The following is a 26292-nucleotide window of genomic DNA, read 5'->3' on the forward strand; positions in this document are numbered from 1 at the left end:
CATAACTCCTGAAGGGGGGGGGGGGGGCACAGCGCTGCTGGAGGTGCCAATGGGGGGGGGGGGTCTTCTGGAGGTCCCTTGGGGGGGGGCGGGGCTGATATCTCAACCTCTGAGGGCTCTGAGGGCTCCCACCCCCCCAGCAGGGTCTGGGGGTGATGTTGGGGTTGAGGTCCCTCCTGGGGGTGGGCTGTCTGTGGGACGGTAAGGTTTCCCCTTCTGGGGGGCTTTGGAGCCCCTCCATGGGGTCCTGCACGTGGGGGGGGGGGCAGCGATGGAGGAGGCGATGCCCCGTCTGGAGGGGTCCATATGGGGGGGAGTGATGGGGCCGGGGGGTGGCAGTACGCTCTGCGTACATCCCGTCCCCGTGCGGGGCGCTGCTGCCGCCGGAAGCACTGATGCTGTTTTGGGGTGCGGGGGGGTCCGACACCGAATCTCTTTGGGGTCGGTACTGCGCTGCTGGAGGCGCTCTGGGGTGGGGGGGGGGAGCAATGCCCCCCGTGCCGGGGCTCCCTCGGCTCTCGGGTGGGGGCAGCACCGCTCCCCCATCCTCCATGGGTTCTCGCCCCGCCCCTCGGTGCGGCCGCGCGCTCCGGCAGCCTTCATCCCTCCTCCTCCTCCTCCTCCCCCCGCCCCATCCTCTTCCTCGGTCGCTTCCGGGCTCTCCCTCCGCCGGGGACTTTGCTCGGGCTCCGCTCCCCGCATCAATCATCAACCCGTGGGGGAGGGACCGCCGCCATTCCCGGCCCCCCCCGCACCGCCCCCGCAGCGCTATGGCCGCCCCGGCCCACTTCCCCTTCAAGAAGCGGGGCAGTCTGCAAGCGGCCGGCCCCGCAGGTGAGCCCCCCCTCCCCCCCCCCGCCCCGTATCGCTGTGCCCGCGGTGGGAGGAGGGGGGGGGGGTCGGGTGTGCGCTGCGGGAATGCGCCCATCACCGCCGGGGCTGCGCTGCTTCCGCGGGGGGTTTTCTGGGGAGGGGGCGGTCCCGGCGGTGCGTCCCTTTACCATCCCCCCCCACCCCCAAAAGGGCAGCGAGGGGTGGTGGTGGTGGTGGTGGTGAGGGGGGGCTCTGCGGCGGTGCTGTGGCGCAGCGCTGTGTGCGGTGTGGAGGAGGAGGAGGAGGAGATGAAGGCTGCGCCGGCACAGATGTGGGGCAGTGGCACGGATGTGGGGCTGTGCCCCCCCTCAGTGCTCGGGGTGGGGCCGGGGGGCTCCCCGTGGCAGCTGGGAGGCGCGGTGCCCGGCCGGGGTGATGTGTGACAATGGGCCCCTTCGGCGGTGCCGTGGGGGGGTCCCACAGCTGCCCCCCCCGCCCCCACTGCCACTGCTTTACCCCCCCTTTATGGTGCACGGGGGGGGAGGCGGCACTGCCTCTGTGCGCCCCCAATGCTGTGGGATGTGGATCCCAGAGGGCTGTGGAGGGGCTGCAGACCCCCCTCCGACCCCCCCCCGTGGGGTTCACACAGCGTCTGTGCCCACAGAGGTGCGGGGGGGCTCCCGGCCGCTGCAGTCGGCTCGATCCCTGCCCGGCACCCCGCACTGCCTCAAGCACTTCCCAGTGGATCTGCGCACCTCCATGGACGGCAAATACAAAGAGATCGCCGAGGTGGGTCAGCCCTGCACCGAGCGGGACGGGTCTCAGCTTCGGGGGGGGAATGGGGGCGTCGGATGCGGGGGGGCTCAGCTGCCTCCTGATGCCCGGCACCCCGTGTCCATCCCTGTGGCGGGCCGGATACGCGCCCCACCGCCGGCTCTGCAGCGCATTGGGGTTGGATGGGATGGGGATGGCAGGGCTGAGTCCCGGCGCAGCTCACGTCGGGGGGTGGCGGTGAGCTGAGGACGGGCGCAGCTCGTGACACGCCGGGCACACAGGAGCTGTTCTGCCGCTCGCTGGCCGAGAGCGAGATGCGCACGGCGCCCTATGAGTTCCCCGAGGAGAGCCCCATCGAGCAGCTGGAGGAGCGGCGGCACCGCCTGGAGCGTCAGATCAGCCAGGATGTCAAGTAAGGGGGCGTCCCCCCCTGCCCCCCCCATCCCCCCGTGGGTGTCCCCCCCTCTTGGGGACGGCCGCCGCCACCCCCGGGGGCTGTCCGTCCTCTGTGCCCGCTCTGTCCTCTCCCGTGGGTGTCAGCTTTGCCGTCTGATCTCCTGGTTTATTTGGTTCCGGGCTCTGTCTGTTCCTGTGGGGCATTAATGGGGTGTTTTCTCTCCCCCCCCCCCCCCATCTCCCACTCGCCCCCCCCTCTCTCCTCCCGGCCGTCCCCAGACTTGAGCCCGACATTTTGCTCAGAGCCAAACAGGACTTCCTGAAAGTTGACAGTGCCGCCGACTTACAGTGAGTGTCCGGCGCGGTGACAGCGGGGCTCAGGGACCCCCCCGGCCCCAAACCCCCCCCCCAACAGCCCCAGCACAGAGCCAAGAGGTGCCCCCCACCCTGCGCCCACGCTGGCACTGAAGGGGTTAACACACCCAGGGCGGGAGGTGTAGGGATGGGATTTGGGGTGATGGGGGGCAATGGGCACGGCGTGGCCCTGTCCGTCCCCCCCCGGCGCTGTGTGTCCCCTCCCTCCTGTCTCCGCTTGGGGGTGTCTGTGTCACGACTCGTTTCGTTCTCTGTCCCACCGCCACTTCTCGTTGTGCTCTGTGGGGTCGGGGGATGCATCCATTGCCGGGGCCGGGGTGGGGGGCACTGCCACCTGGGGACGCCCCCAGCCCCCCTTCCTTGGGGGGGGGTCCCAGCGCCGTGCTGTGCCCCCAGGCTCCTTAAGGAGCAGCACGAGGACCGCGTGGATCACATCCCCAAGGACCGCGAGGCGCTGCTGGAGCGCGAGTTCCAACGCGTCACCATCTCTGGGGAGGAGAAGTGTGGGGTGAGAACCCCCCCCCCCACAACGAGCTGCACCCGTTGGCCCCCACGGGTGATTATTTGGGACGAAACCCCTATTTATTCCGCATCTCCCCCCCAGGTGCCCTTCACCGACCTGCTGGACGCGGCCAAGAGTGTGGTGAAGGCGCTGTTCCTGCGTGAGAAGTACATGGGGCTGTCCCTGCAGAGCTTCTGTAAGACCACCGCCCGCTTCCTGCAGGAGCTCTCCGAGAAGCCCCTGGAGACCCGCAGCTACGAGGAGGTGCCCGAGACCCCCGTGGCTGCCGGTGAGTGGGGGGCAGAGGGGGGGGGTCCCAGCGCCGGCTGTGGGGCTGCTCGCGGTGACCCCCCGTGGTTCCGTGCACCTTTGGGGTGTCTTCTTGCTGCAGATGCTGCCGTGCACCCCCCGTTTGCGGAGCAGCACCCCTACGAGAAGTGGGACCCCCAGAGCATGCCGGCCGACCTGGGCTTTGGGCTGAAGATGGTGGACGGCGTGGTGCACGTCTACACCAAGCAGGACCTCACTGACAAGTAGGGGTGCCCTGCAGAGGGTGGGGGGGGGGGCGTGGGAGATGTGGGGGTGTGACCACCTTTGTCCGTCCCCCCCCCCAGGAGCACGGAGCTGGACCTGCCCTACCCAGACCTGCAGGAGTTCATCGCCGACATGAATTTCCTGATGGCTTTGATCATCAATGGGCCCATGTGAGGAGGGGGGGTCCCACCGTGGGGGTGGGCACCGTGGGGGCGTGGCTGTGGCTGTGGCTGTGGTGTGCGGTGCCAGCTCTTATCCCACGTCCTCCCCTTCATCCCGGGGTCAGCGTGGGTGCACTCTGTTGTGCGCCGACCTTTGGGGAGGGGTGTTCTCCCTTCTCTCCCCACACTGATGACCCTCTCCCCGCTCCCCCCGGGCAGCAAATCCTTCTGCTACCGCCGCCTGCAGTACCTGAGCTCCAAGTTCCAGATGCACGTGCTGCTCAACGAGATGAAGGAGTTGGCAGCCCAGAAGAAGGTGCCCCACCGCGACTTCTACAACATCCGGAAGGTACCGCAGGGCTGTGGCCTGGCAGCCCCCTGCCCGGGGGGCACCCGGGGGGCTTTTGGACCTCAGCACCACCTCTGCTTCCCAGGTGGACACTCACATCCACGCCTCGTCCTGCATGAACCAGAAGCACCTCCTGCGCTTCATCAAGAGGGCCATGAAGAAGCACCTGGATGAGATCGTCCACGTGGAGAAAGGCAAGGAGCAGACGCTCAAGGAGGTCTTTGAGACCATGAATCTCACCGCCTACGACCTCAGCGTGGACACTCTGGACGTCCACGCGGTACGGGGCCGTCCCCAGAGCTTGGGGATGAGTGGGGCCTTCAGCTCAGCCCTGGCCGTGGGGGGAAGTCTTCTTCTCCGGGGCCATCCCACGATGGCAGAGTGGTGGGAGATCTCCTCTAGGGCTGTTCCATGGTGGTGGGGGTGGTGGAGGTCTTCGTCTCCAAGGCCGTCCCGCAGCGGTGGGTTGGTGGGAGGTCTCCTCCAGTGCCGTAACACAGTGGTGGGATGGTGCGAGGACTTCTGTGGGGCCATCCCACAGTGGTGGAGTGGTGTGAGATCGTCTTCTGCAGGGCCATCCCACCGTGGTGGGGTGGTTGGGGGTCTCCTCTGGGGCGGTGGGAGTTGGGGTCTCCTCCGGGCCGTCCTGCAGCGGTGGGTGGTGGGAGCTGTCCCGCAGCGTGGTGCTGAAAGCCCCACGTAGGGGGCTCCGTGTGGTGGGGGTGGGGGGCTCACGTTTGTGCCCCCATTCCAGGACCGCAACACTTTCCACCGCTTTGACAAATTCAACGCCAAGTACAACCCCATTGGGGAGTCCATCCTGAGGGAGATCTTCATCAAGACGGACAACCGCGTCTCGGGGAAGTACTTTGCGCACATCATCAAGGCGAGTCCCGTGTCCTCACGGTGGCGGTGCCACCACCATCCCCGTGGCTGTGGCTGTGGCTGTGGCTGACGCTCTGTTCCCTCCTCTGGCAGGAGGTGATGTCCGACCTGGAGGAGAGCAAGTACCAGAACGCCGAGCTGCGCCTCTCCATCTACGGCCGCTCCCGCGATGAGTGGGACAAGCTGGCCTGCTGGGCCGTCAACCACCGCGTCCACTCCAACAACGTCCGCTGGCTGGTGCAGGTGCCCCGGCTCTTGTGAGTGCCCGTCCCTGGGGGTGGGGGTCCTGGTCCTATGGGGGGGGTCCTGGTCTTGTCGGGGGGACCGGGGTCGGGGGGTGGGTGAGGAGGGACGCGGCGCTGGGCTCCAAGCGTTGTCCATCCACGCTCAGTGATGTCTACCGGACCAAGAAGCAGTTGGCCAACTTCCAGGAGATGCTGGAGAACATCTTCCTGCCCCTCTACGAGGCCACCATCCACCCTGCCCAGCACCCGGAGCTGCACCTCTTTCTGGAGCACGTGAGCACCGCACCCCAACCCTGACCCACTCCCTCCCATCCTCGTGGATACGTGGTTGACCCACTCCTTCCCTCCCCGCCTTACGGCTGTGGGGATGGAGGTCCCAGTGGGGGGGTGACTGCCCCACTTGGACTTGGCACCTGCAGGTGGACGGCTTCGACAGCGTGGATGACGAATCCAAACCGGAGCATCACATCTTCAACCTGGACAGCCCTCTGCCGGGGAATTGGGTGGAGGAGGACAACCCGCCCTACTCCTACTACCTGTACTACATGTACGCCAACATGACGGTGCTCAACCACCTCCGGAGGTAAGGTCGTGCAGTCCCCATGGCCCTGGGGGGCTGGGGGTGGGATGGGACATTGGGGTTGGAGGCCCACGGCTGTCCCCATGCACAGGAAGCGGGGCTTCCACACCTTTGTACTGCGCCCGCACTGTGGCGAGGCCGGCCCCATCCATCACCTCGTGTCGGGCTTCATGGTGTCGGAGAACATCTCGCATGGCTTGCTGCTGCGCAAGGTGAGCGGGGCCGGGGGGCTCAGCCGTGGGGTCTTGGTGCACCCCTGGGCCCCCCCCTCACCCTGCTGTGCCCCCCAGGCCCCCGTGCTGCAGTACCTGTACTACCTGGCGCAGATCGGCATCGCCATGTCCCCGCTGAGCAACAACAGCCTCTTCCTCAGCTACCACCGCAACCCCCTGCCCGAGTACCTCTCGCGGGGTCTCATGGTCTCCCTCTCCACCGATGACCCCCTCCAGTTCCACTTCACCAAGGTGAGGGGGTGGGGGGGGGTCCCACCACACCCGGAATGGTTTGGGGCAGCCACTGGGCTGATGGAATGGGATGGTGGTGGCGATGGCTGTGGGGTTGGGGTCGGCGATGGCTGTGGGGTTGGGGATGCTGTGGGGTTGGTGGTGGCCGTGGCCATGGAATGGAGTCGGTGGTGGCTGCTGGGCTGGGTTTGGCAATGGCCCAGAGTAAGAAGGTGCCACCAAGCACTGGATGATACTGGAGGTCCAGTGGGAGTGGGAGAACCTTGGGACCCCCTCCCTCTCCATTTGGGGGGGGTCTTATGGGGGCGTGCTAAGGCCCCGTGCCCCCCCAGGAGCCGCTGATGGAGGAGTACAGCATCGCCACGCAGGTCTGGAAGCTGAGCTCCTGCGACATGTGCGAGTTGGCCCGCAACAGCGTCCTCATGAGCGGCTTCTCCCATAAGGTACCCCAACACCCCTCAACCCCGGGACCCCCCCATGCCGTGCAGACGGCTGCAGGTCCTCCCCCCCCCCCCTCCCCCTTCTCTCTCCCTGCCCTCAGGTGAAGAGCTACTGGTTGGGCCCCCACTACCTGAAAGAGGGGCCGGAGGGGAACGACATCCGCCGCACCAACGTCCCCGACATCCGCGTGGGGTACCGCTTTGAGACGCTGTGCCAGGAGCTGACGCTGATCACGCAGGCGGTGCAGAGCGCAGAGCTGGAGCCCATCCAGGAGGAGGACGCCCTGTCCGTCACCCCCCCCCCGCCCACCCACTGACCCCCCCCTTCCCATCGCCCCCCCCCCCCTTCTCCCCCCAGTGCCATCCCCGGGGCTCCGTCCCCTCCTGCTGCCCCGGGTTGCCCCCTCCCCATCTTTGTGCCTCTGTTCTTCTCTGTGTCTTTTTGTATTGGGGTTTTTTTTTCTGTGTGTCCTTTTGGTCGTTTTTTCACTGCTTTTTTTCCCCTCTCTGTGTTATGCCCCGGGGGGGGGGTGGGAAGGGGGGGGTCCCGGCGTCACCTCCTGCACAGCGATGTGCTGGGGGCACTGCGGGTGGGGACACGGCCTTACCTCTCCCCCCCCCCAGCATCCAGCCGTGGCTCCCCGTGTTTTTAACACCCCCCCTTTGCCTCTCCGTCCACTTTCTTGCCCAGAGGGGACCCAACATATCCTTCCCCCCCCCCCCCGTGCATTGGGGGGGGCACATCGTGCTGGGGACCCGATGGCATAGAATAATGTGGGGCTGCTCGACCCCTGTGGTCCCTTTGAGGCTGGGGGGGGGGGCGGGGGGAGAGGAGCTGCTCCCATCGCCGTGTCCCCACGGCCCCCACGCCGTCCTGTGTGCCCCCCGCCCCCCCCAACAGCCCCCCCGGAACCACCACAACAAAAAAAAGCAAAAAAAAAAAAGCAAAAAAGCAAAGCATGGGAAATAAAGTATTTAAGTAAGAAATGGGGCGCTGTGAGCCGGGGAGGGGCGCTGAGGGGCCGAACCCCGCGCGGTGGGGGCGGCCCCGGTGACGTCGCGGGGGGGTGGGGACGGGGGGCGCTCCGCTTTGCTGCGCTGCGCTCCGGAGCGGAACGTCCCGTCGGTGTCCGCGGATCGGCGCTCGCCATGGTGGTCACGTTGGGTTATTGGGACATCCGCGGGGTGAGCCGGGGGGGTCCCGGGGGGCGGGGGGCGGTGGGGGGGGGGGGGGAGTGTGGGGGGGTGACGGAGTGGCTGTGTCCGCAGTTGGCCCACGCCATCCGCCTGCTGCTGGAGTACACCGAGACCCCCTACCAGGAGCGGCGGTACAAAGCCGGGCCAGGTGAGGGGGGGGGGGGGGGGGGGGGGGGGGTGGTGCACCCCTCGTGTAGGCCGTTCTGTGGGGGGGCACCCAGCCCTGTTCTCCTGCCCCCCCCCCCCCCACCCCCCCCCGTACCCCCCCCGTACCACCCTACAGACCTTGATCCTGGAGCAAAGTCCTCTGCGGTATCTGGGGAGGGCAGAGTGGGGGGTGGGGCTGCTCCTGCCCCCCCCCCCCCCCCCCCCATATATTCCCACCCCGATGCAATGTGGGGGTCCCTCATGCAGCCCCCGACTTCGACCCGAGCGATTGGACCAATGAGAAGGAGAAGCTGGGCCTCGACTTCCCCAACGTGAGTGGTGCTGGGGGGGGGGGGGGAGGTGAAGTGGGGGGGCTGCCATGGCTCTGACCCCCCCTCTCCCCCCCCCCCCCCCAGCTGCCCTATCTCATTGATGGCGACGTCAAACTGACCCAGAGCAACGCCATCCTGCGCTACATCGCCCGCAAGCACAACATGTGTGAGTGGGGGGGGGGGGTCCGGTGGGGGCTGGGGGGGTGAGGGGGGGTCTGATGCATTTCCCATCCCACAGGTGGGGAGACGGAGGTGGAGAAGCAGCGCGTGGACGTGTTGGAGAACCACCTGATGGATCTGCGCATGGCCTTCGCGCGGCTCTGCTACAGCCCCGACTTCGTGAGTGCCCCCCCGGGGGGGTGGGGGGGTTGGGTCGGTCCCCGGGGGGGTCCCCGAGGCGGCTGTGATGGGGTGGGGGGACGTTGGGATAAAGCTGTGAGGTCTCAGCGCTGGGGTTGGGATCCCATAATGGGGTGCGCAGTGGGGATGTGCATCCTGCCTGACCCCAGCTGTTGGCGGGGGGGGTCCGGGGGGGTCCCACCCCAGCGCTGACCCCATCCCGTCACGCAGGAGAAGCTGAAGCCGGCGTACCTGGAGCAGCTGCCAGGGAAACTGAGGCAGTTGTCGCGCTTCCTGGGCTCCCGGTCCTGGTTTGTGGGGGACAAGGTGGGTGCTGGGGGAGGGGGGGGGCTGGGATAGGGGGGGTTGGGGGGGGCAGGGTGCTGTGCTGACCCCGCTGCCCCCCTTCAGCTCACCTTCGTGGACTTCCTGGCTTACGATGTGCTGGACCAGCAGCGCATGTTCGTCCCCGACTGCCCCGAGCTGCAGGGCAACCTGAGCCAATTCCTGCAGCGCTTCGAGGTCAGCGGGGACCCCAAATCCCTGTCCCCATCCATCCCCATCCGTCCCCATCCCTGTCCTCATATTGTCTCCCTCCATCCCCATCCCTGTCCCCAAATTGTCTCCAAAATGTCCCGGACCCCATCCATCCCCACCCGATCCTAACCCTGTCCCCCATCCTGTATCCATTCCCATTCCCATCCCTGTACCCATTCCTGTCCCCAACCTGTCTCTGTCCCCATCCCCCTATATCCATCCCATCCCTGTCCCCATATTGCCCCCATCCCTATCCCCAATCCTGTATCCATCTCGATGTCCCCACCCATCCCTGCCCCCCCGTTCCCCCCTGTCCCCATCCCTGTCTCCTTATTGTCCCCACACTGTCCCCAATCCCATATCCTTCCCCTCTCCCCTCCCTGTCCCCATCCCCATCCCTGCTCTGACCCCCCCCCGTCCCCCCCCAGGCCCTGGAGAAGATCTCTGCCTATATGCGCTCGGGGCGCTTTATGAAGGCCCCCATTTTCTGGTACACGGCGCTGTGGAACAACAAGAAAGAGTGAGGGGGGTGGGAAGATGGACCCCCCCCCATCCCCGTCCCCCCCCCATCCCCATTCCTCTGCAGAATAAAGCTGAGGGTCTGCGCTGCTGTGTGTGTGTGGAGCCATTTGGGGGGGGGGGGGGGGGACGACATGGGGTCACCTCTTGGATGGGGTGGAGGACAAACTCTGTGCCCCCCCCTCAGGATAATGGGAAATGGAGGGGGGGTTATGGGATATTGGGGCACCTCGGCAACTGAAGGGGGGGGAGAGGGGGGAGGAAGAAGCCCGTGCCCCCCCCAGCACAAAGACTGCAGCACCTTAAGTGAAGGGAGGTGTGCCCCCCCCCCCGAATAAGGGACCCCCCCTTCCTTGTTGGGCTCCTGTGCACACTGTGGGTCTGGGGGGGGCACATGCAACATGGAAGGGGTGCTGGGGGGGGGTTCTGTGCCCCCCACCATGAGCCCCCCCACAGGTAGGGGGTCCCCATTAAGCGTGGCGGGGGGGGGGGGGGGGGCAAGGGAAGGTCTCCCGGTAATGGGGAACAATTCCGGGGGGGGAGGAAAGGGGAATGGGGAATGGTGACCCCCCCCGGAAAAATAGGGGAGCCCCGAGGTACGGACCACCCCCAATGCGATGGGACCAAGAAGAGGGGAGGGTTTCTCTCTCTCTGCGCACCGCCGCGTTCTCCTTTAAGACCCCCCCCTCAAAGCCCCGCCCCCGGGAAAGGGAGGAGCTGCGGGGGGGGCTCAGGGGGCGGGGGGGGCGCCGTCGGGAGTGCGCGCAGCAATGGCGGTGTTGGGATACTGGGATATCCGCGGGGTGCGTGGGGGGGGGGGGGCTGCCCTGGGGGGCCATGGGGGGGTCCCAACCCTGGGGGGGGTCCTTACCCCGTATGGGGGCGGGGGTCGCTTGGGGGGTCTCGGAGTTTTGGGGTTTTTTTGGCGGGGGGGAGGGCTGTTTATTTCTGGGGTCCTTCTGGATTGGTGGGGGCCCTTTGCGCCCCCCTCACCCCCCCCCCCCCCCCCCACCTTGTGCTTTGCTTTGGGGCTTTGAGGGTTTGGGGTGGGGGGGGCACGAGGGGGTCCCGGCCCCGGGGGTGGTCGCCGAGCGGGGGGCGTACAGGGGGGTCCCAACCCTGAGGGGGGGTCGCTTGGGGGGGTCCCGCAACGGCTTTCTCTTTGGGGAGGGGAGGGGCTGCGGATGTTGGAGGATTTTCGCCCCCCCCCCTCCGTGGGAGCGCTGTTTGCTCCCCCTCCCCCCCCCCCCCATGTGCTGCGCTTTGCACTCCCATTGCATGGCGGGGGGGGGGAGCACAGAATGCGTGGGGATGCGCGTGGAGTGCGGTGGGGGGGGGGCCGTTTCTCACCCCCCCGTGCCTCTGTGTCCCACGGGGGGGGCTCACTGCTGCCTGTGCCCCCCCCCAGCTGGCCCACGCCATCCGCCTGCTGCTGGAGCACACCGGGACGCCCTATGAGGACAAACTGTACAGCTGCGGGGAAGGTGAGGGGGGGGGGCGGCAGGCGGACCCCCCCACGGCCCCCCTCCCCACCCCCCCACTGTGCTGTTAGAATATGGGGGGGCTCCTCACCCCACTGCGCTTTGGGTGCTGGGAGGGGACAGCGTGGTCGGTCCCCCCCCCGCCCCTCGGAAGCCCCGCAGTGTGTGTGTGGGGGGGGGCTGTATGGCTGAGCCCCCCCAGCTTGTGTGCTTTGGGGGGGGGCATCGTGGCATTACCCCTTTTTGTCCCCGCAGCCCCCGATTATGATAAGAGCCAATGGATCAACGAGAAGGAGAAGCTGGGGCTGGACTTCCCAAATGTATGGGGGGGGTCTGGGGGGGGGGGGGCACCTCCACAGTACCGCTGTGCCTCCATGTCCCCCATCTCAGCGCCCCCCCCAATGTCCCACGGTGTCCCCCCCAACCCCCCCACGTCCCTTTGCCCCGGTGTCCCATCCCCCCCCCCCCAAACCCCAGTGTCCCCCCACCCTGATGTCCCCATGCCTTACTGCCCCCCCCACCCCCCCAATCCTTTTGCACTGCTGTGCCCCCCCCATGCCCAGATGCCCCCCCCACATCCTTTTGTCCCCCCCATTCCCAGATGCTCCCCCCCCAACCCCCCAATCCCTTTGCCCTGCTGTGCCCCCCCCGTGCCTTAGTGCCCCCCCCACATCCTTTTGTCCCCCCCATGCCTTAGTGCCCCCCCCACCCCCCAATCCCTTTGACCCCCCCATGCCCAGACGCCCCCCCCACCCCCCAATCCCTTTGCCCTGCCATGCCCCCCCCGTGCCTTAGTGCCCCCCCCACATCCTTTTGTCCCCCCCATGCCCAGACGCCCCCCCCACCCCCACATCCCTTTGCCCTGCCGTGCCCCCCCCCCCCACCCGATGTCCCCAAGCCCCCCCTTCTCCCCCCCCCAGCTCCCCTACTTCATCGACGGCGACGTCAAACTGACCCAGAGCAACGCCATCCTGCGCTACATCGCCCGCAAGCACAACATGTGTGAGTGCCGGGGGGGGGTCCGACCCTGGGTTTGGGTTTGGGTTTGGGTTTGGGTTTGGGTTTGGGTTTGGGGGGGGTCCCGGTGCCACCATCCGTGCGCAGGTGGGGACACGGAGGAGGAGCGGCAGCGCGTGGACGTGCTGGAGAACCAGGTGATGGACTTCCGTATGAGCCTGGTGATGGTGTGCTACAGCCCCGACTTCGTGAGTGCCCCCATTCCTTTAGTGGGGGGGGGGGGGGGCACACGGGGACCCCCCCACCTACCGTGTGCCCCCCCCCCTCCTTCCTCCCCCCCCCCCCTTAGGAGAAGCTGAAGCCGGGATATTTGGAGCAGCTGCCCGGCAAACTGCGGCTCTTCTCCGCCTTCCTGGGGGACAGAAAGTGGTTTGCAGGGGAGAAGGTGCGACCCCCACCCACCCGGATAGGGGGGGGGCACACGGGGGGGGTCCGCGTGTCCTCATTGTTTGTGTGCCCCCCCCCCTCACAGCTCACCTTCGTGGATTTCCTCATGTTTGATGTGTTGGATCAGAACCGCATCTTCGCCCCGCGCTGCCTGGAGCCCTACGGCAACCTGGGCAGCTTCATGGAGCGCTTCGGGGTCAGCGCTGGGGGGGGGGCGGCCCCTATTTGGGGGGGGGGGGGTTGGGGGGGTGGTGGTGATGTGCCCCCCCCCCCCCCTCACCGCCACCCCTCTGTGTCCCATAGGCGCTGGAGAAGGTGGCGGCGTACCTGAAGTCCAGCCGCTTCCAGAAGATGCCCATCAATAATAAGATGGCCAAATGGGGGGGCAAGAAGGAATAAGGGGGTCCTGACCCCCCCCCACACCCCCCCGCCTTGGCCTCCGCCCCCCCCCCCCCCCATCAGTGCGCAGCCCCCAGCCTCAATAAAAGGAGGAGGTGCAGCGCTGTGTGTCCCTCACCGTGCTGTGGGGTGGGGGGGCCGGGCTCAAACCCCCCAGTGTGGGGGTGGGATGGGGTTGGGGTCCCCCCCCCCTCCTTGGGGTGTCCCCTCCGATGTCCCCTCCCGCGGGGGGGGTCAGTAACGCATTCCCACCCGCTAACAATGCAGTGATGGGGGGGGTCTGGGGGGTACCCCGCTGGGTGGGGGGGAGGGGAGTGGGGCCCCCCCGGCTGACCCCCCCCATTGGCACACGGAGCCGCTGTCTCTGCTGTCAGTGCGTTTATTTTACACCTCTTCTTTTGCCCCCCCCCCAACAAGGAGTGCACATCTCCCGGGGTGCCCCCCCAGCGCCCCCCCCCCATTCAGCAGCACCGCTCCACCAACGGCTGTGGGTGGGATGGGCGCTGTGTGTGTGGGGGGGGGGGGCAGTGGGGGTCCCCTTTCTGCCTCCCCCCCCCCCCCAGTCCTTTGGAGCCGCCCCCCCCCCCGCAGCGGGGCGCTCCATCCCGGAGGGGGGGGGACCGCATTATGCTGTTACGGCATCAGCGCTGTCAGTCCGTGGGGTCCATCTGCAGGTTGGGGGGGGGGCAACAAGCGTGAGGTCGTGGCTCACCCCTCATCACCCCCCCCCCCATAAAAGCCCCCCCCGCGGGGGGGTCCCAGACGCACCCCCAGAGCGGAGCGGGCGGAGGACAGTTTGAAGAGGACCCTCCTCCACTCCTCGGGGCACACAGCGCGCAGCTCCGCCGCCCTCATCTGCAGCAGCTGCTGCCCCCCCAGCACCCCCAGGCAGCGCACGGTGCTGCGGGACGGCGGGCGGTGAGGGGGGGGGGCGGTGTTTTGGGGTGGGGGGGGGATGGGGAGGATGGGGGGGTCGGGGGACAACGCACAGCGGAGAGAAGCCTTTGTCCTTCAGCCACGCCGTCACCTCCGCCGGAGAGGACCCCACGTGCAGAGTGGGGGGGCTGCCCTGGGGGGGGGGGGGGGGGCGCGGAGAGGGGTGAGGGGGTGGTGACCCCCCCCCCCAAAGCCAGCCGGGGGTGTTCTATGGGGGGTGGGGTGGGGGGGCGCACCTGGCTGCCGTCCTCGTGCCCCACGGGCTCCAGGATGTTGCTGGGCACGTAGCCCTGCTGCCCCCCCCGGCTCCGCACCAACCACCACTTCTTCTGCTGGTCCAACACCTGGGGGGGCGCAGCGGGCGGCACCCCGTATGGGGAGGGGGTCCACCTCCCCCCCGCCCCCCCCCCGCCCCCCCCCCCGTGCTGTACCTGCAGGGTGTCCCCCATCCGCACGCTCAGCTCCTGTGGGTTTCTGCCCTGGAATTCATACAACGCCCGCACCGCCGTGGGGGGGTGGGGGGGTGGTCTGTGGGGGGGGGGGGGGGCACAGCGGTGAGTGGGTTCTGCCGTCCCCATCTGGGGGGGGTGGGGGGGTCAGGGTGTGCTCACAGCTGCCCCGGAGCATCTCTGTATCCGGGGGGATTCCCGTCCAACACCTGTGGGACGGAGCGGCGGGTGGTGGGAAACTGAGGCACGGGGCTGTGCCCCCCCACACAGCCCCCCCATACCGGCTGATAATCTGCGGTCAGCATGGGGGGGGGCAGCCAGCCGTCAGAGAACGTGGGGACGTAGCGCGGGACCTGGTCTGCATTGGGGTACTGCGCCCTGCGGGGGGGTTGAGATTGAGTCGGGGTTGGGTTGGATTGGGGTCGGGGTTGGTTGGGTTGGGGTTGAGTTGGGGTTGGGTTGGGATTGGGGTTGGGTTGAGGTTGGGGTGCAGTTGGGATGTGTTGGGGTTGAAGTTGGGATTGGTTTGGGGTTGGGTTGGGATTGGGTTGGGGTTGGGTTGGATTGGATTGGGATTGGGGTTGGGTTGGATTGGATTGGGATTGGGGTTGAGTTAGGGTTGGGTTGGGTTGGGATTGGGGTTGGGTTGGGTTGGATTGGGATTGGGGTTGGGTTGGGGTTGGGTTGAGGTTGGGGTTCAGTTGGGTTCTGTTGGGGTTGAAGTTGGGATTGGTTTGGGGTTGGGTTGGGATTGAGTTGGGGTTGAGTTGGGGTTGGAGTGATTTTGGGGTTGGGTTGGGTTGGATTGGGATTGGTTGGGTAGAGTTGACATTGGGTTGGGTTGTTTTGGGGTTGAAGTTGGGATTGGTTTGGGGTTGGGTTGGGATTGAGTTGGGGTTGGGTTGAGGTTGGGGTGCAGTTGGGTTGTGTTGGGGTTGAAGTTGGGATTGCTTTGGGGTCAGGGTGGGTTGAGGACGGGTTGGGTTGGGGTTGGAGTGATTTTGGGGTTGGGGTTGGTTGGGTTGGGGTTGGGTTGGGGTTGAGGTGGGATTGGGTTGGGGTTGGAGTTCAGCTGAGTTGTTTCGGGATTGAGGTCGGGTCAGGGTTGGGTTTGGTTGGGGTTAAGGTTAGAACTGTGTTAGATAAGGCTCAGAGCTGGGTTAGGGTGAAGGTTCGGGTTGGGGTTTATCTGCGCCGGGTGCCCCACTGGAGGTGTGGGGCTGCCCCACCGGCTCCTGTGCCACGCCATGCCCAGGCTCTGCCACGTGCGGTGCTGCTCGGGCAGGAGGGTCCCCTCCAACAGCTGCAGCGCCTCCGGGAGCAGCAATGGGGTCTCCACCTCCTCAGCCAGGTGGGGGTGGGGGCACTGCTCCAGGACCTGTTATGGGGGGGGGGGCTCAGCCCTCTGCGGCCGCCCCCAGAGGTGGAGGGCGGGTGGGGGTCCCCGGGGCGCTCACGGAGGTCAGGGTCTGGAAGATGAGATCCAGCAGTTCGGGGCCGGAGGGGGTCCGGATGTGCTGCCAGTTGTACGCCTGCAGGGGGGGGGGGGGACAACGGGGTGGTCCCATGCAGCCCCCCCACACCGCCCGGCCCCCCCTATGGCCGTGTGTGGGGTCTGTGGGTAGGAGGGCTGCGTGCCCATAGGGTTTGGGGCTGGGGGGGCTCTGTGCCCGTGGGGTCCCACCCCCCCCGGACGTACCAGGAGGTTGAGGGCGTATTTCGCCTTCTGGAAGAAGTCCACATACTCTGCCTTGGAGGGGAGATCTGGGGGGGGGGGGGGGGGGCAGACAGAGGGGGTGGCACTGCGGCGGCCCCCGGACCCCCATCGCACCCCCAGCGGTGCCCCCCCCCAACCCCCCCACCTTTCTTCTTCTTCTTCTTCTTCTTCTTTGGGGTTTTGGTGCTCCCGGCGCTGCCCCGCAGCCGCCCCACCAGCAGCTCCATATCGCCCAGCACGTGGTTAAGGACCAACTGCGGGGACAGGGGGGGCAATGGGGGGCAGTGGGGGGTGGGGTGGGGGGCCCTCGTGTGGGGTGGGGGGCAGAAGGGGGGGGGCGGAATGGGGATACGCACCACGTCACGTTCGGGGTCCGACATGACCTCTCCATTGGGGCCCATCCAAATGTTCTGATCCGCTCCTATGGGGGATATGGGATGCTGCCAGCGGGACCCACAGCGCCCGACCCCCCCCCCGCCCCATGGACCCCCCCCCCGCCCCCCACGGCTCACCGTATTCTGAGGGGGGTTTGTGTTGGATGGGGGGCAGCGATTGGGGCCCGCTGTGCTCTGCCCACGGCTCCGCAGCTCTGTAGGATACCGGGATGTAGGGGGGGTCGGGAGGCGTCTCCGGGACATTCCTGGGTGGGGGGCGATGGTGGCTGTGGGGTGGGGGGCGCTGTGACCCGGGGGGTGGGGTAGGAGGGGGGGTGGGGCCCATAGATGGGGTGGGAGGGGGGATGGGAGCTCAGGGATGGGGCGGGGGGGGGAATAGAGCCCGATGGGTTTCGGGGTGCGCCCATTGGTGTGGGTTGTGGGGCTCAGTGCCCATGGATAGGGGATGGGGGGGTGGGTGGGGTTGGATGGGGGCTGTGGGGGGGGGAATGATGGGGGATGGATGGGGGGCGGATGGGGGCAGATGGGGGGCAGATGGGGCAGCGCGCAGTACCACCAGCGGGCGGGGGGGGCTCAGATCCCACACAGGGCGACCCTTTGGGACAGGCAGTGACCCCCCCAGGGCAGCCCCCCCCCCCCATACCCGTACTGCCGCTGCTCCTCTTTGCGCTGCCGCACCAACTTCTCCAGGCTGCTCTTCAGCGTCCCGGCCTGACGGACCCCACAGCCCCATAACCCACAGCCCCATAACCCACAGCCCCATAACCCCACAGCCCCACAACCCCACAGCCCCATAACCCACAGCCCCACAACCCCACAGCCCCATAACCCCACAGCCCCATAACCCAAAGCCCCATAACCCCCTATCCCCATAACCCACAGCCCCATAATCCCCCATCCCCATAACCCACAGCCCCATAACCCCACAGCCCCATAACCCACAGCCCCATAACACCCCATCCCTACAACCCCCCATCCCCACAACCCACAGCCCCATAAACCCCCATCCCCACAACCCCACGTTCCCATAACCCCCCATCCCCATAACCCCCCATTCTCATAGCCCCACAGCCGCATAACCCCACAGCCCCATAACCCCACAGCCCCATAACCCCCCATCCCCACAACCCCCCATCCCCATAACCCCCCATCCCCACAACTCCATGTCCCCATAACCCCCCATCCCCACAACCCCCCATCCCCACAACCCCCCATCCCCATAACCCCCCATCCCCACAACTCCATGTCCCCATAACCCCCCATCCCCACAACCCCCCATCCCCACAACCCCCATCCCCATAACCCCCCATCCCCACAACCCCCCATCCCCATAACCCCCATCCCCATAACCCCATACCCCTACAGCCAATCAGCCCTACGTGTCCCCCCCGTCCCCCCTCACCCCGATGTGGTGGCAGTGGAACAGCAGCACACTGCTCCCCCCCCGGCCCCTCTCCTGAACGCTGACGGCCAACACCGAATCGTAACTGCCCACATCCGGGGTGGCCAAACAGTCCTGAATGCTGCTCAGAGGGAACGAGTCCAGGTCCTCCTGTGGGGCAGGGGGTCATGGGGGGGGGTTATGGGGTGGGGGTTATGGGGTGGGGGTTATGGAGGGGCGGTTATGGGGTGGGGGTTATGGGGTGGATGGGGTTATGGGGTGGATGGGGTTATGGGGTGGGGGTTATGGGGTGGGGGTTATGGGGTGGGGGTTATAGGGTGGGGGTTATGGGGTGGATGGGGTTATGGGGTGGATGGGGTTACGGGGGTGGGGGTTATGGAGTGGATGGGGTTATGCGGTGGGGGTTATAGGGCGGGGGTAATGGGGTGTATGGGGTTATGGGGATGGGGGTATGGGGTGTATGGGATTATGGAATGGGGTTATGGGGTGGGGGGTGTGGGCTGTGGGTTTATAGGGGGGAGCACGGGGTTATGGGGTTTGTGAGGCTGAGGAGTGGGGGATTGTGGGGTTTGTGAGGTTGTGGAGTGGGAGGTTATGGGGTGTATGGGGTTATCAGGTTATGGGCTTATGGGATGTATTGGGTTTTGGGGGTTGTGGGGTGTGGGATGATGGGGTGTGTGGGGTTATAGGAACGTGTGGGGTTATGAGGTGTGGGATTGTGGGGTTTATGGGGTTGTGGGTGGGGGGTTATAGGGAGGTTATAGCGTGTGGGGTTATGGGATATGGGTTATGGGGAGTGGAATTATGGGGTGTGGGTTATGGGGCTGGGGATTATGAGGTGGGGTTTTACGGGGTGTGCGAGGTTATAAAGTGTGGGATTATGGGGTGGGGGGTTATGGGGATGCAAAGGTTAAGTGGGTGCAAAGTGGGACGCGAGGGCTGCAGGGGGGTGGGTTATGGGGCTGTGGAGGTTATGGGGCTGTGGAGGTTATGGGGGTGAATGGGAGTGGGGAGAGCGAGAGGGCCTGAAGGGCTCCGTGGGGCGATTGGAACACGTGGGGTGGGCTCTGGGGGGGTGGGGGTGGGTCGGGGGTCGCCATGGGGTACCCGGCTCTCCACGTCGCTCAGCAGCAGTTCGTGCCCGCGGACCCCCAGGAGGACGTCCTGACCCCACACCTTCCCCTGCGCCTCCAACTCCCGCAGCCGCCCCACGCAGTCCTCCGCGCCGCGCAGCTCCCGCTCCAGGCGAAGGGTCAGCAGGTGCTGCGGGGACCGCGCCGTCGCTATGGGGCGCTATGGGGCGCTATGGGGCGCTATGGGGCGCTATGGGGTATTCTGCGCCCCTCGGCCCCGTGGCACACAGAGGGGTCTCCTACCTCCACGTGGTGCTGGAAGTCGCTTTGGGGTTTGAGCAGCGTCTGCCCGTAGTCCTTGCGCTGATCTGTGGGGCCGGGGGGGGGTCACGGAGGGGGAGGGGGGTATGGGGTATGGGGAGGGGGTCCGGGGGGGGCCGTGTGGGGCGGCCCTATACTCACTGTAGATGCTTTTGGCGCTGGGCCGGGCGAAGCTGGCGGGGCCGTGGGGGCTGTCCTCATATTCAGTGCTGTGCGGATGGGGGGACGGAGAGAGGGACGGATGGAGGGATGGAGGGATGGAGGGACGGACGGACGGAGGGATGGGTGGAGGGACGGACGGACGGCCGGCGGTGATCCCCGCGGTGCCGTCAGCGCCGCCCCCGCCCTCCCGCGGCTCTCACCGCGCTGCGGATCCGCTCCAGTGGGCGAAGGGGTCTCCCATCCTCACGGCGGTGCTGGGGGGGCACGGAGGGCGGACCCCATATGGGGCGGTCGGGCCGCGCTGTGGGGCGCTGCGCCCCCCGACCCTCTGCCCGGCGGGGTTCCCCGCACGGCCGCGTGTCCCCCCCCACCCCCCCCCCCCCCCGACCCCCCCGTTAAGCCGCGACCCCCCCCCGCCCCCCCCGCGCTCACCGTGCGCTCGCAGCCCCCGCTCAGTGCCGGCGCTGCGGGGCGGCGGTTCCGTTCGGTCCCGGGGTGACGTCGCGCCGCGCCCGGCCGCTCTTTGCCCGGAGGCGTTCGCTTCCAGGTGGGGCGGGGGGGGGTTGGGGGGGGGGGGGGGGAGCCGAAGTGTGGGGCACAGCGCGGCCTCCCCGCCCCCCCGCTGAGCCCCGGAGCCGTGGGGCGCCCCCCCCCCTTCCGCCCTCCTCGTGCTGCTCCCGTCGGGGGCGACGCGACCCCCGGCGCCCCCCACCCCAACGCCCCATCCTCCCCCCCCCCCCGTTGGTGTCATCCCGCCCCACCCCGTACCCGCCCGCTGACCTCCCGCGCCCCACTGCGCCCCGACGGGGGGGCGACGGGGGGGGGTTGGGGGGGGGCGGCTGCGGCTCCCCGGCTTTGGGGCTGCGGGGTCTCTGAGCCCATCCGGCGGTGCGTCGCCCCCCGCCCGGCCCCACTGCGCGGGGGGGGAACGCGGGGGGGCTGCGGGGTGCCGGTGGGTACGCACCAACCGCGGGGTGGCGGCGGGGGCTCCGTGGGGTCCCGGGGGTACGCGTGGGTACGTTACCGCCCCCCCCTTCGGTGCACGGGAAGGACCCCCGGGGGGGGTCGGGGCTGTGCCTCAGTTTCCCCACCGGGGGGTGCGGTTCCGACGTGCGGCCACCAGAGGGCAGCACGTCCCTATGGCACCCAGATGTCACCTCCCCCCCCCCCCCCCCCAATTTTATAGGGCCCCCCCCGCGCTGAGAACGTTTGGGTGACACTTCTGGGGGGGGACGGGACAGAAACGCCCCACTGCGGTGAGGGCGACCCCGCGGAGCTGTGGGGCTGCAGCCCCCAACACGGGGCTGGGGGGGGGGAGGGGAGGGGGGGTTAGAGGGGATTTGGGGGGGGCCTCCCCAGCCTGGTCCCCATTCTGTCCCCAAAGGGAAGAGGGGGGGTCTGGGGGGGGAAAGGGAGCGTTTGGGGCAGAATACCTACCCGGGGTGTTTGGTGTGGGGGGAGAAGTGGGGATGGAGGGAGAGAGCGGCAGTGGGGCTGTATGGGGCCGTGTGTGCCCCCCCCGGCCCCAATCCATATCTGTGAGGGAGAAAAGCCATACAATGGCAATATTTAGGGGCACTGAGGGCACACAGAGGGGCAGGAGGTGGGATGGGGCCGAGTGGCAGTGAGTGGGGATGCATGGGGACGGAACGGGATGGGGACCTGAACCCAATGGGGACCCAAACCCTTCGGGGACCCAAACCCATCGGATACCCGAACCTATTGGGAACCCGAACCCATTGGGGAGCCACAACCATTCAGAACCTGAGCCTATAGGTGACCCGGACCCACCGGTAACCCCAATCCATTGGGACCCAGAACCTATTGAGAACCGGAACCCACTGGGAACCCGAACCCACTGACACAACCAGAGCCCAATTCCCCCACTGCAGGGAAATGGGGTGAGGGCGCTTCCAAGGAAGGCACGTCCCCCCCCCAGGGCCTTTCCGGGCTCCTCATTAGCGCTGTGACTAACGAGGCAGCAGCATGTGGCTCTGAGCTGTTTGGGGCGCAGAGGATGTGGCCATAAAAGGCTCTTCCCCAGAAATGGGGGGACCCCGTGGAGGGGAAGTTGTGCAAGTGGGGCTGGATGGCATCAGATGGGGAAAGGGGGGGGCTGTGGGGTGGAGGTCGTGGCACCGGGGTGGGATGGGGGTGGGATGGGGGTGGGCTGAGCCCAATGTGTCTGTGGGATGTGGGGAGGAGGGCGTCCCATAAATGGTGGCTTAATGAATGTGGCAGAACAGAATGGGGACCCGAACCCTTTGGGACCCGAACCCATTGGAGAGCCACAACCATTCAGAACCTGAGCCTATAGGCGACCCGGACCCACCGGTAACCGGACGTCACCCCAAAAGTGGGGATGCCCCCAAAGTGGAGACGCCCCAAAGTTGGGAGCCCCATTTGGGTGGTGCCCTACAGCTGGGGGTGCCCACCCCCTATAAGCCCCCAGAGGTGCCGCTGTGGGGTCTGATCCCACACTGCTGCTTTCCATCCCTGGGTGCTCCGTTGGATGCAGTACCCGCAGGGTGACCCCAAAGGGGGGAAGTGCAGCTCTCAGCATCTCCTCCTCCCCAGGGCCACGTCCCCATATCCCCATATCCCCATGGCCCCATATCCCCATATCCCCATGTCCCTATGTCCCCATGTCTTTATGTCCCCATATCCCCATATCCCCACGTCCCCATGTCCCCATGTCTTTATGTCCCCATATCCCCATATCCCCATATCCCCATGTCCCCATGTCCCTATGGCCCCATATCCCCATGTCTTTATGTCCCCATGTCCCCATGACCCCATGACCCCATGTCCCCATGTCCCTATGGCCCCATATCCCCATATCCCCATGTCCCTATATCCCCATGTCTTTATGTCCCCATGTCCCCATGACCCCATGACCCCATGTCCCCATGTCCCCATATCCCCATGTCTTTATGTCCCCATATCCCCATGTCCCCATATCCCCATATCCCCATGTCCCCATGTCCCTATGGCCCCATATCCCCATATCCCCATGTCTTTATGTCCTCATGTCCCCATGACCCCATGACCCCATGTCCCCATATCCCCATGTCCCCATGTCCCCATGTCCCCATGCCCACCCCCATGACCTCATGTCCCCACATCCCCACGTCCATCCCCACATCCCCACGTCCACCCCCCCGTCACCCCACAGCCCCGCTCTCTCCCTGTGCTCACACTCTCATTTCCCAGCGCCACACTTTCTCTCCCGTCCCCAAACCCCACACGAAGGTTATTTTTACAGAAATGACCGTTTTCCTCCTTTTTTCCCCCTTTTCCTGCTGGGCAGCACGTGGCGGTGAGCTCATGGGGACGCCTTCCAGCTCCTTCTCCAGGGCTGTGCTCTTGGCCGGGCCCCTCCATACAGACCGGGCTGGGGGGGGGGGGGTCCTCCATCCTCGGCCCCATAGCAGCACTGCCCACCCCATAACCCCCCCCCCAGCCCCATTTTCCTCCCCCTATCAACCGGGAGACCACATCCTGCGCCGGGCGTCTGCCCGTGGGTTTCCAGGAGGCTCCAAAGCCCCGCGGGCTGTGCGGCTTCTCCAGGCAAATCAGAGCCAGATGTGGGCCGGGCAGTGCTGCAGCGCCGGGTGTGGGGCTGGGTTATGGGGCTGGGTTATGGGGCTGGGGGGGGAGGGGGGTTGGGGGGAATGGGGTGGAGGTGGGGGGGAGTTTGGGGTATGGGGAGGGTTTGGGATCTGAGGGGGGTTGGGGATATGGGGGGGGTTGGGGGATATGGGGAAGGTTTGGGTTGCGGGGAAGGTTTGGGGGCACGGGGAGGGTTGGGGGGGTTGGGGTGTATGGGGAAATTGGGGGGTCTTGAGGGGGTTTGGGGGTACAGGGAGCGCTGGGGTGAGATGGGGGGGTTGGGGATGCGGGCGCGGCGGCATCGCCCCGTGGGGAGCACCGCTGAGCACAGAGGGCTGTGCGCTCTGACAGCTCAGTGACCCCCAGGACCCCCCCGGCACTCCGACGGGCAGCTGTGGGGGGGGCGGCGCTGATGGAGAGCACTGCGGTCAGCGGGGCGGCCCGCGGCGGCCTCGGCGTGCGACAGCAGCGGCCACAGAATGACATTGGGGGGGGGGGAGGGGGGGGGGCGAGCAGCCCCATCGCAGAGCGCCGCAAAGCAGCGCCCTCCCGTTCGGCCCACGCGCGGCGGTGAGCGCAGCTCGGGGGTCTCAGCCTCCCCCACCCGCGGGGCTGAGAGCGCAGAGGTGGGGCGGGGTGACCCCGCGGGGCCACCGCAGAGCGACCGCCGCCCCCCGCGGGGGGTCTGAAGCCAACGGGGCCCAACGCGGGGTCTCCCCGTCCCTCCATCCCCCCCACCCCACACCCCCCCCCCCCCGTAGCGCATCCCCCGCGGCAGCGAAGGACTCTCCGTCGTGCAGAGCGGTGGGGATGAGGGGACGGAGCGGAGTTGGGGGGGGGTCGCGGCCGGTCCCGTCCGCATCCCTGAAGCGCGGAGATGCGTTTAATGGACCCGAGCGGTTCCGGAGCGCTCATTGCGCTGCGTTCGGCCGCAGAAGGGCTGAGGGCTTTGGGCGACACCCCCCAGCACAGACCCCAATCCCCCCCCCGACCCCCCCGTGGGCTTTGGAGCGGATCGGATCTCTTTGCTTTCCGTCCCGATGTCGGATCGCTGCGCCGCTCAGTGCCCCCAACCCCGGGCATCCCGCGCGGCGGTGCGTGCCGTGCCGTGCCGTGGGGTGGGGGGGGGCGGTGCGTGGGTCTGTGGCGGTGCTCGGCCCCCCCGGCACAGCCCCCCCCCCCCTTCCCCTATGTCACACACGGTCAGAAGAGGGGGCTGCCCGCTCTGCGAGGACGGACGCTGGACCGGGGAAGGGGCCCGGCAGCCCTATAGGCCCCACTGTGTGTGTGTGGGGCAGAGCCGTATGGGGGGGATGGAGGGGGGGGGCGGCACCTGGGGGTCACAGCCGCAGCGGGGACGGGGCGCGCGTGCTCGGGGCCTGCCGCTGATGTCAGCAGCGCGGATAAACAACCGGAGAGCGGCGGGGACAAACAGCTCCTCTGTTCCAGACCCTCCGGGCGCACCAGCTCTGCTGGGGCAGAGCCCCCCCCCCCATTCATCCCTCCCCTCCCCTTCCTTCCTCCGGCGCTGTCCGTGGGGTGGGCAGCGGATTGCCGGCCTGGCGGTGTGGGGTCGGGATGCGGGATGCGGGATGCGGCCGTCGGGGCGCAGCGCACAGAGCAGCCGAGCAGTCCCAGCGCAGAGCTGATGCTCCCCCCTCCCTCCAGGTTCCCCCCCCCCGACTTCCCCCCCCCCCGGTTGGGTGCCGCCGGTTCCCCCCCCGTGGCGCCGATGCCGTCCATCCCCGCAGCGCTCCCAAGCCCTTTGCCCACCCGTCCCCCGCTGCTGGCACGCAGTCTCGTGCCCCCCCCCACCGCACTCAGCTGCTCCCGGCGCAGCCCCCGGACCCCCCCCACTCCCCCCTCAGGGGCAGCACCCGTCTGGCTCCGGCCGGGCTGTGCCCACGCTGTGCCACGCGGCGGGCAGTGCTGATGGGCGTCGTGTAGGGGGCGGAGGGCACTGCCCCCCCCCGCACCCCGATCCTGGCTGTACCCCCACTGCTGCCGTGTGGGTCTGCATCACCCCAAAGCCACCGCTGTGGAGCTGATAGTGGCAGCTCCTGCACCCCCCCCCCCCCCCCCCTCCAACCCCGCGCTGCTCCCCGATGGGTGCCGAGGGGGGGGGCAGCCCCCCCAGAGAGGCTTTGGGCTCCGGCTTGGCCGCGTTCCTCGGCCTGGAGAGTTTGGTGGAGGGAGGAGCGCGGTGTGACTCAGCCCTGGGGACACTCTGGGGACACATGTGGGGCCATAACGCGCCCTCCGCGCCCCCCTTCCCCCATAGAGCTGTGGGGTCGGCACTGATCCCGCTGGCCGCTGCCCGGAGACCCCCCAGTGTGCTGCGGGGGGGGGATGTTGACCCCCCCGTTACGACAACAGACACGGCGTGACCCCGCGCTGCCCATCCTGCGGCCACTGCGGCCCCGCAGCGCCGGGCTGGGGGGGGAGAAGGGGAAGGGAGGACACGGAGCAGCGCTGCGGGAAGGGGATGCGGGATCCCACGCAGTAGCGGTGGAGGCTGAGGGTGACACGGGGCATTCCCACGGGGATTTCCAGCCGGGCACTCTCCCCCCCCCACCCCCCCCTCAGCCCCGCCCGGCGCGGTGCCGCTGCGGTGCCAACAGTGCGGGGCTGCGGGGCGGCGTGCGGGGCCGGGGCTGCGCGGAGCGGTGCGGGGGTCGGGAAGGATCTCGCAGCGCTCTCTCCGCTGGAAATAACTTTCGCCTTAACGCGGTGAGTGGGCGGCGGTGATTTCAGCGGAGCCGTGGGCTGAGCCCGGCCGGAGGAGTGGGGGGTGGGCGGTTGAGATGAGCCGCTTCACCCCCAGCGCCCCCCACCCCCCCCCCCCACTTTGGGGGCGGCTGTCCCTACAAGCTCATCCCAGCGCTGCGCTGCGCTCCCGCGCCCACCGGGGACGCCGGAAGGTCGATCCGCGGCAGCGCTGTGGCCGCAGTTTCCCCCCCCCCCAGCGCCCCCCCAGCGGCACACCCGGAGCTCCCGGAGCGGTGGGGGCAACGGGACGACCCCGGCGCTCGGGGCCGGGATCCCCGCGTCACCCCGCGTCACCCCGCGTCCCCACGGCGGGCCCGGATCACCGCTTTGCAGGCGGGGCGTCGTGGGGAGGGACCCCGCAGCCCCCAACCCCCATCTGCGTGGCAGCGCTCGGGGAGCACCGCTCATCACCCCCAGCCCCGCAGCCGTTCTATTTCTGTCCCGTGACTCAGGGATTTCGGCAGGTTCGGGTTGGTGGGGGGGGGGGGGGGTTGGGGGAAGGGAGGAGGCATTTCTTTTGCCAAAACGAAAGGGGCGGCCGCGTCCCTCCCCTCCGCTCAGCAGCGGATTATTATTAACCCGG

At 67.8% G+C, this 26292-nt stretch overlaps 4 protein-coding genes across 8 annotated transcripts; 3 read left to right on the forward strand and 1 right to left on the reverse strand.

Annotated features, from left to right (window-relative positions):
* Positions 1-753: 753 nt before the first annotated feature.
* On the forward strand, positions 754-7283 carry AMPD2 (adenosine monophosphate deaminase 2). Of its 2 annotated transcripts, XM_025143825.3 has the most exons (18): positions 754-834; positions 1478-1602; positions 1869-1999; positions 2263-2331; positions 2755-2866; positions 2963-3149; positions 3252-3393; positions 3475-3564; positions 3775-3904; positions 3990-4184; positions 4659-4790; positions 4883-5046; positions 5181-5307; positions 5454-5617; positions 5706-5826; positions 5905-6078; positions 6411-6521; positions 6620-7283. In XM_025143825.3, the coding sequence occupies exons 1-18, from the start codon at positions 771-773 to the stop codon at positions 6833-6835; spliced, it is 2454 nt and encodes an 817-aa protein (XP_024999593.2). In that variant the 5' UTR covers positions 754-770; the 3' UTR covers positions 6836-7283. The 2 variants fall into 2 exon arrangements, with proteins under 2 accessions (XP_024999593.2, XP_024999594.2); XM_025143826.3 differs by lacking the exon at positions 2263-2331.
* Positions 7284-7595: 312 nt separating this feature from the next.
* GSTM2 (glutathione S-transferase mu 2 (muscle)) lies at positions 7596-9680 on the forward strand. 2 transcript variants are annotated; one of them, NM_205090.2, is made up of 8 exons: positions 7596-7703; positions 7788-7863; positions 8130-8194; positions 8279-8360; positions 8433-8533; positions 8765-8860; positions 8945-9055; positions 9499-9680. In NM_205090.2, the coding sequence occupies exons 1-8, from the start codon at positions 7668-7670 to the stop codon at positions 9592-9594; spliced, it is 663 nt and encodes a 220-aa protein (NP_990421.1). In that variant the 5' UTR covers positions 7596-7667; the 3' UTR covers positions 9595-9680. The 2 variants fall into 2 exon arrangements, with proteins under 2 accessions (NP_990421.1, XP_040508623.1); XM_040652689.2 differs by lacking the exon at positions 9499-9680 and adding an exon at positions 9133-9214 and having other exon boundaries at positions 8945-9099.
* A 310-nt stretch (positions 9681-9990) lies between these two features.
* Positions 9991-12973, forward strand: LOC107050492 (glutathione S-transferase 2-like). Its single transcript, XM_025143931.3, has 9 exons — positions 9991-10045; positions 10268-10392; positions 10998-11073; positions 11326-11390; positions 11991-12072; positions 12175-12275; positions 12377-12472; positions 12560-12670; positions 12778-12973. Exons 1-9 carry the CDS (start codon positions 9991-9993, stop codon positions 12871-12873), a joined length of 807 nt encoding a protein of 268 aa, XP_024999699.3. The 3' UTR covers positions 12874-12973.
* Positions 12974-13236: 263 nt separating this feature from the next.
* Positions 13237-19820, reverse strand: LOC107050775 (epidermal growth factor receptor kinase substrate 8-like protein 3). Of its 3 annotated transcripts, none has more exons than XM_025143829.3 (20): positions 19761-19820; positions 19529-19582; positions 19308-19375; positions 19149-19213; positions 18880-19035; positions 17773-17922; positions 17014-17081; positions 16488-16564; positions 16332-16396; positions 16121-16229; positions 15958-16022; positions 15716-15790; positions 15488-15636; positions 14540-14636; positions 14421-14467; positions 14241-14337; positions 14046-14153; positions 13863-13942; positions 13642-13774; positions 13237-13541 (listed from the first exon to the last, which is right to left on the reverse strand). In XM_025143829.3, exons 2-20 carry the CDS (start codon positions 19567-19569, stop codon positions 13524-13526), a joined length of 1668 nt encoding a protein of 555 aa, XP_024999597.2. In that variant the 5' UTR covers positions 19570-19582; positions 19761-19820; the 3' UTR covers positions 13237-13523. The 3 variants fall into 3 exon arrangements, with proteins under 3 accessions (XP_024999597.2, XP_024999595.2, XP_024999598.2); XM_025143827.3 differs by having other exon boundaries at positions 16488-16615; XM_025143830.3 differs by lacking the exon at positions 13642-13774 and having other exon boundaries at positions 16488-16615.
* Between the last annotated feature and the right edge of the window lie 6472 nt (positions 19821-26292).

This window comes from Gallus gallus, chromosome 26, assembly GCF_016699485.2.
Source record: "Gallus gallus isolate bGalGal1 chromosome 26, bGalGal1.mat.broiler.GRCg7b, whole genome shotgun sequence".
In the NCBI taxonomy this organism is placed as follows: Eukaryota; Metazoa; Chordata; class Aves; order Galliformes; family Phasianidae; genus Gallus; species Gallus gallus.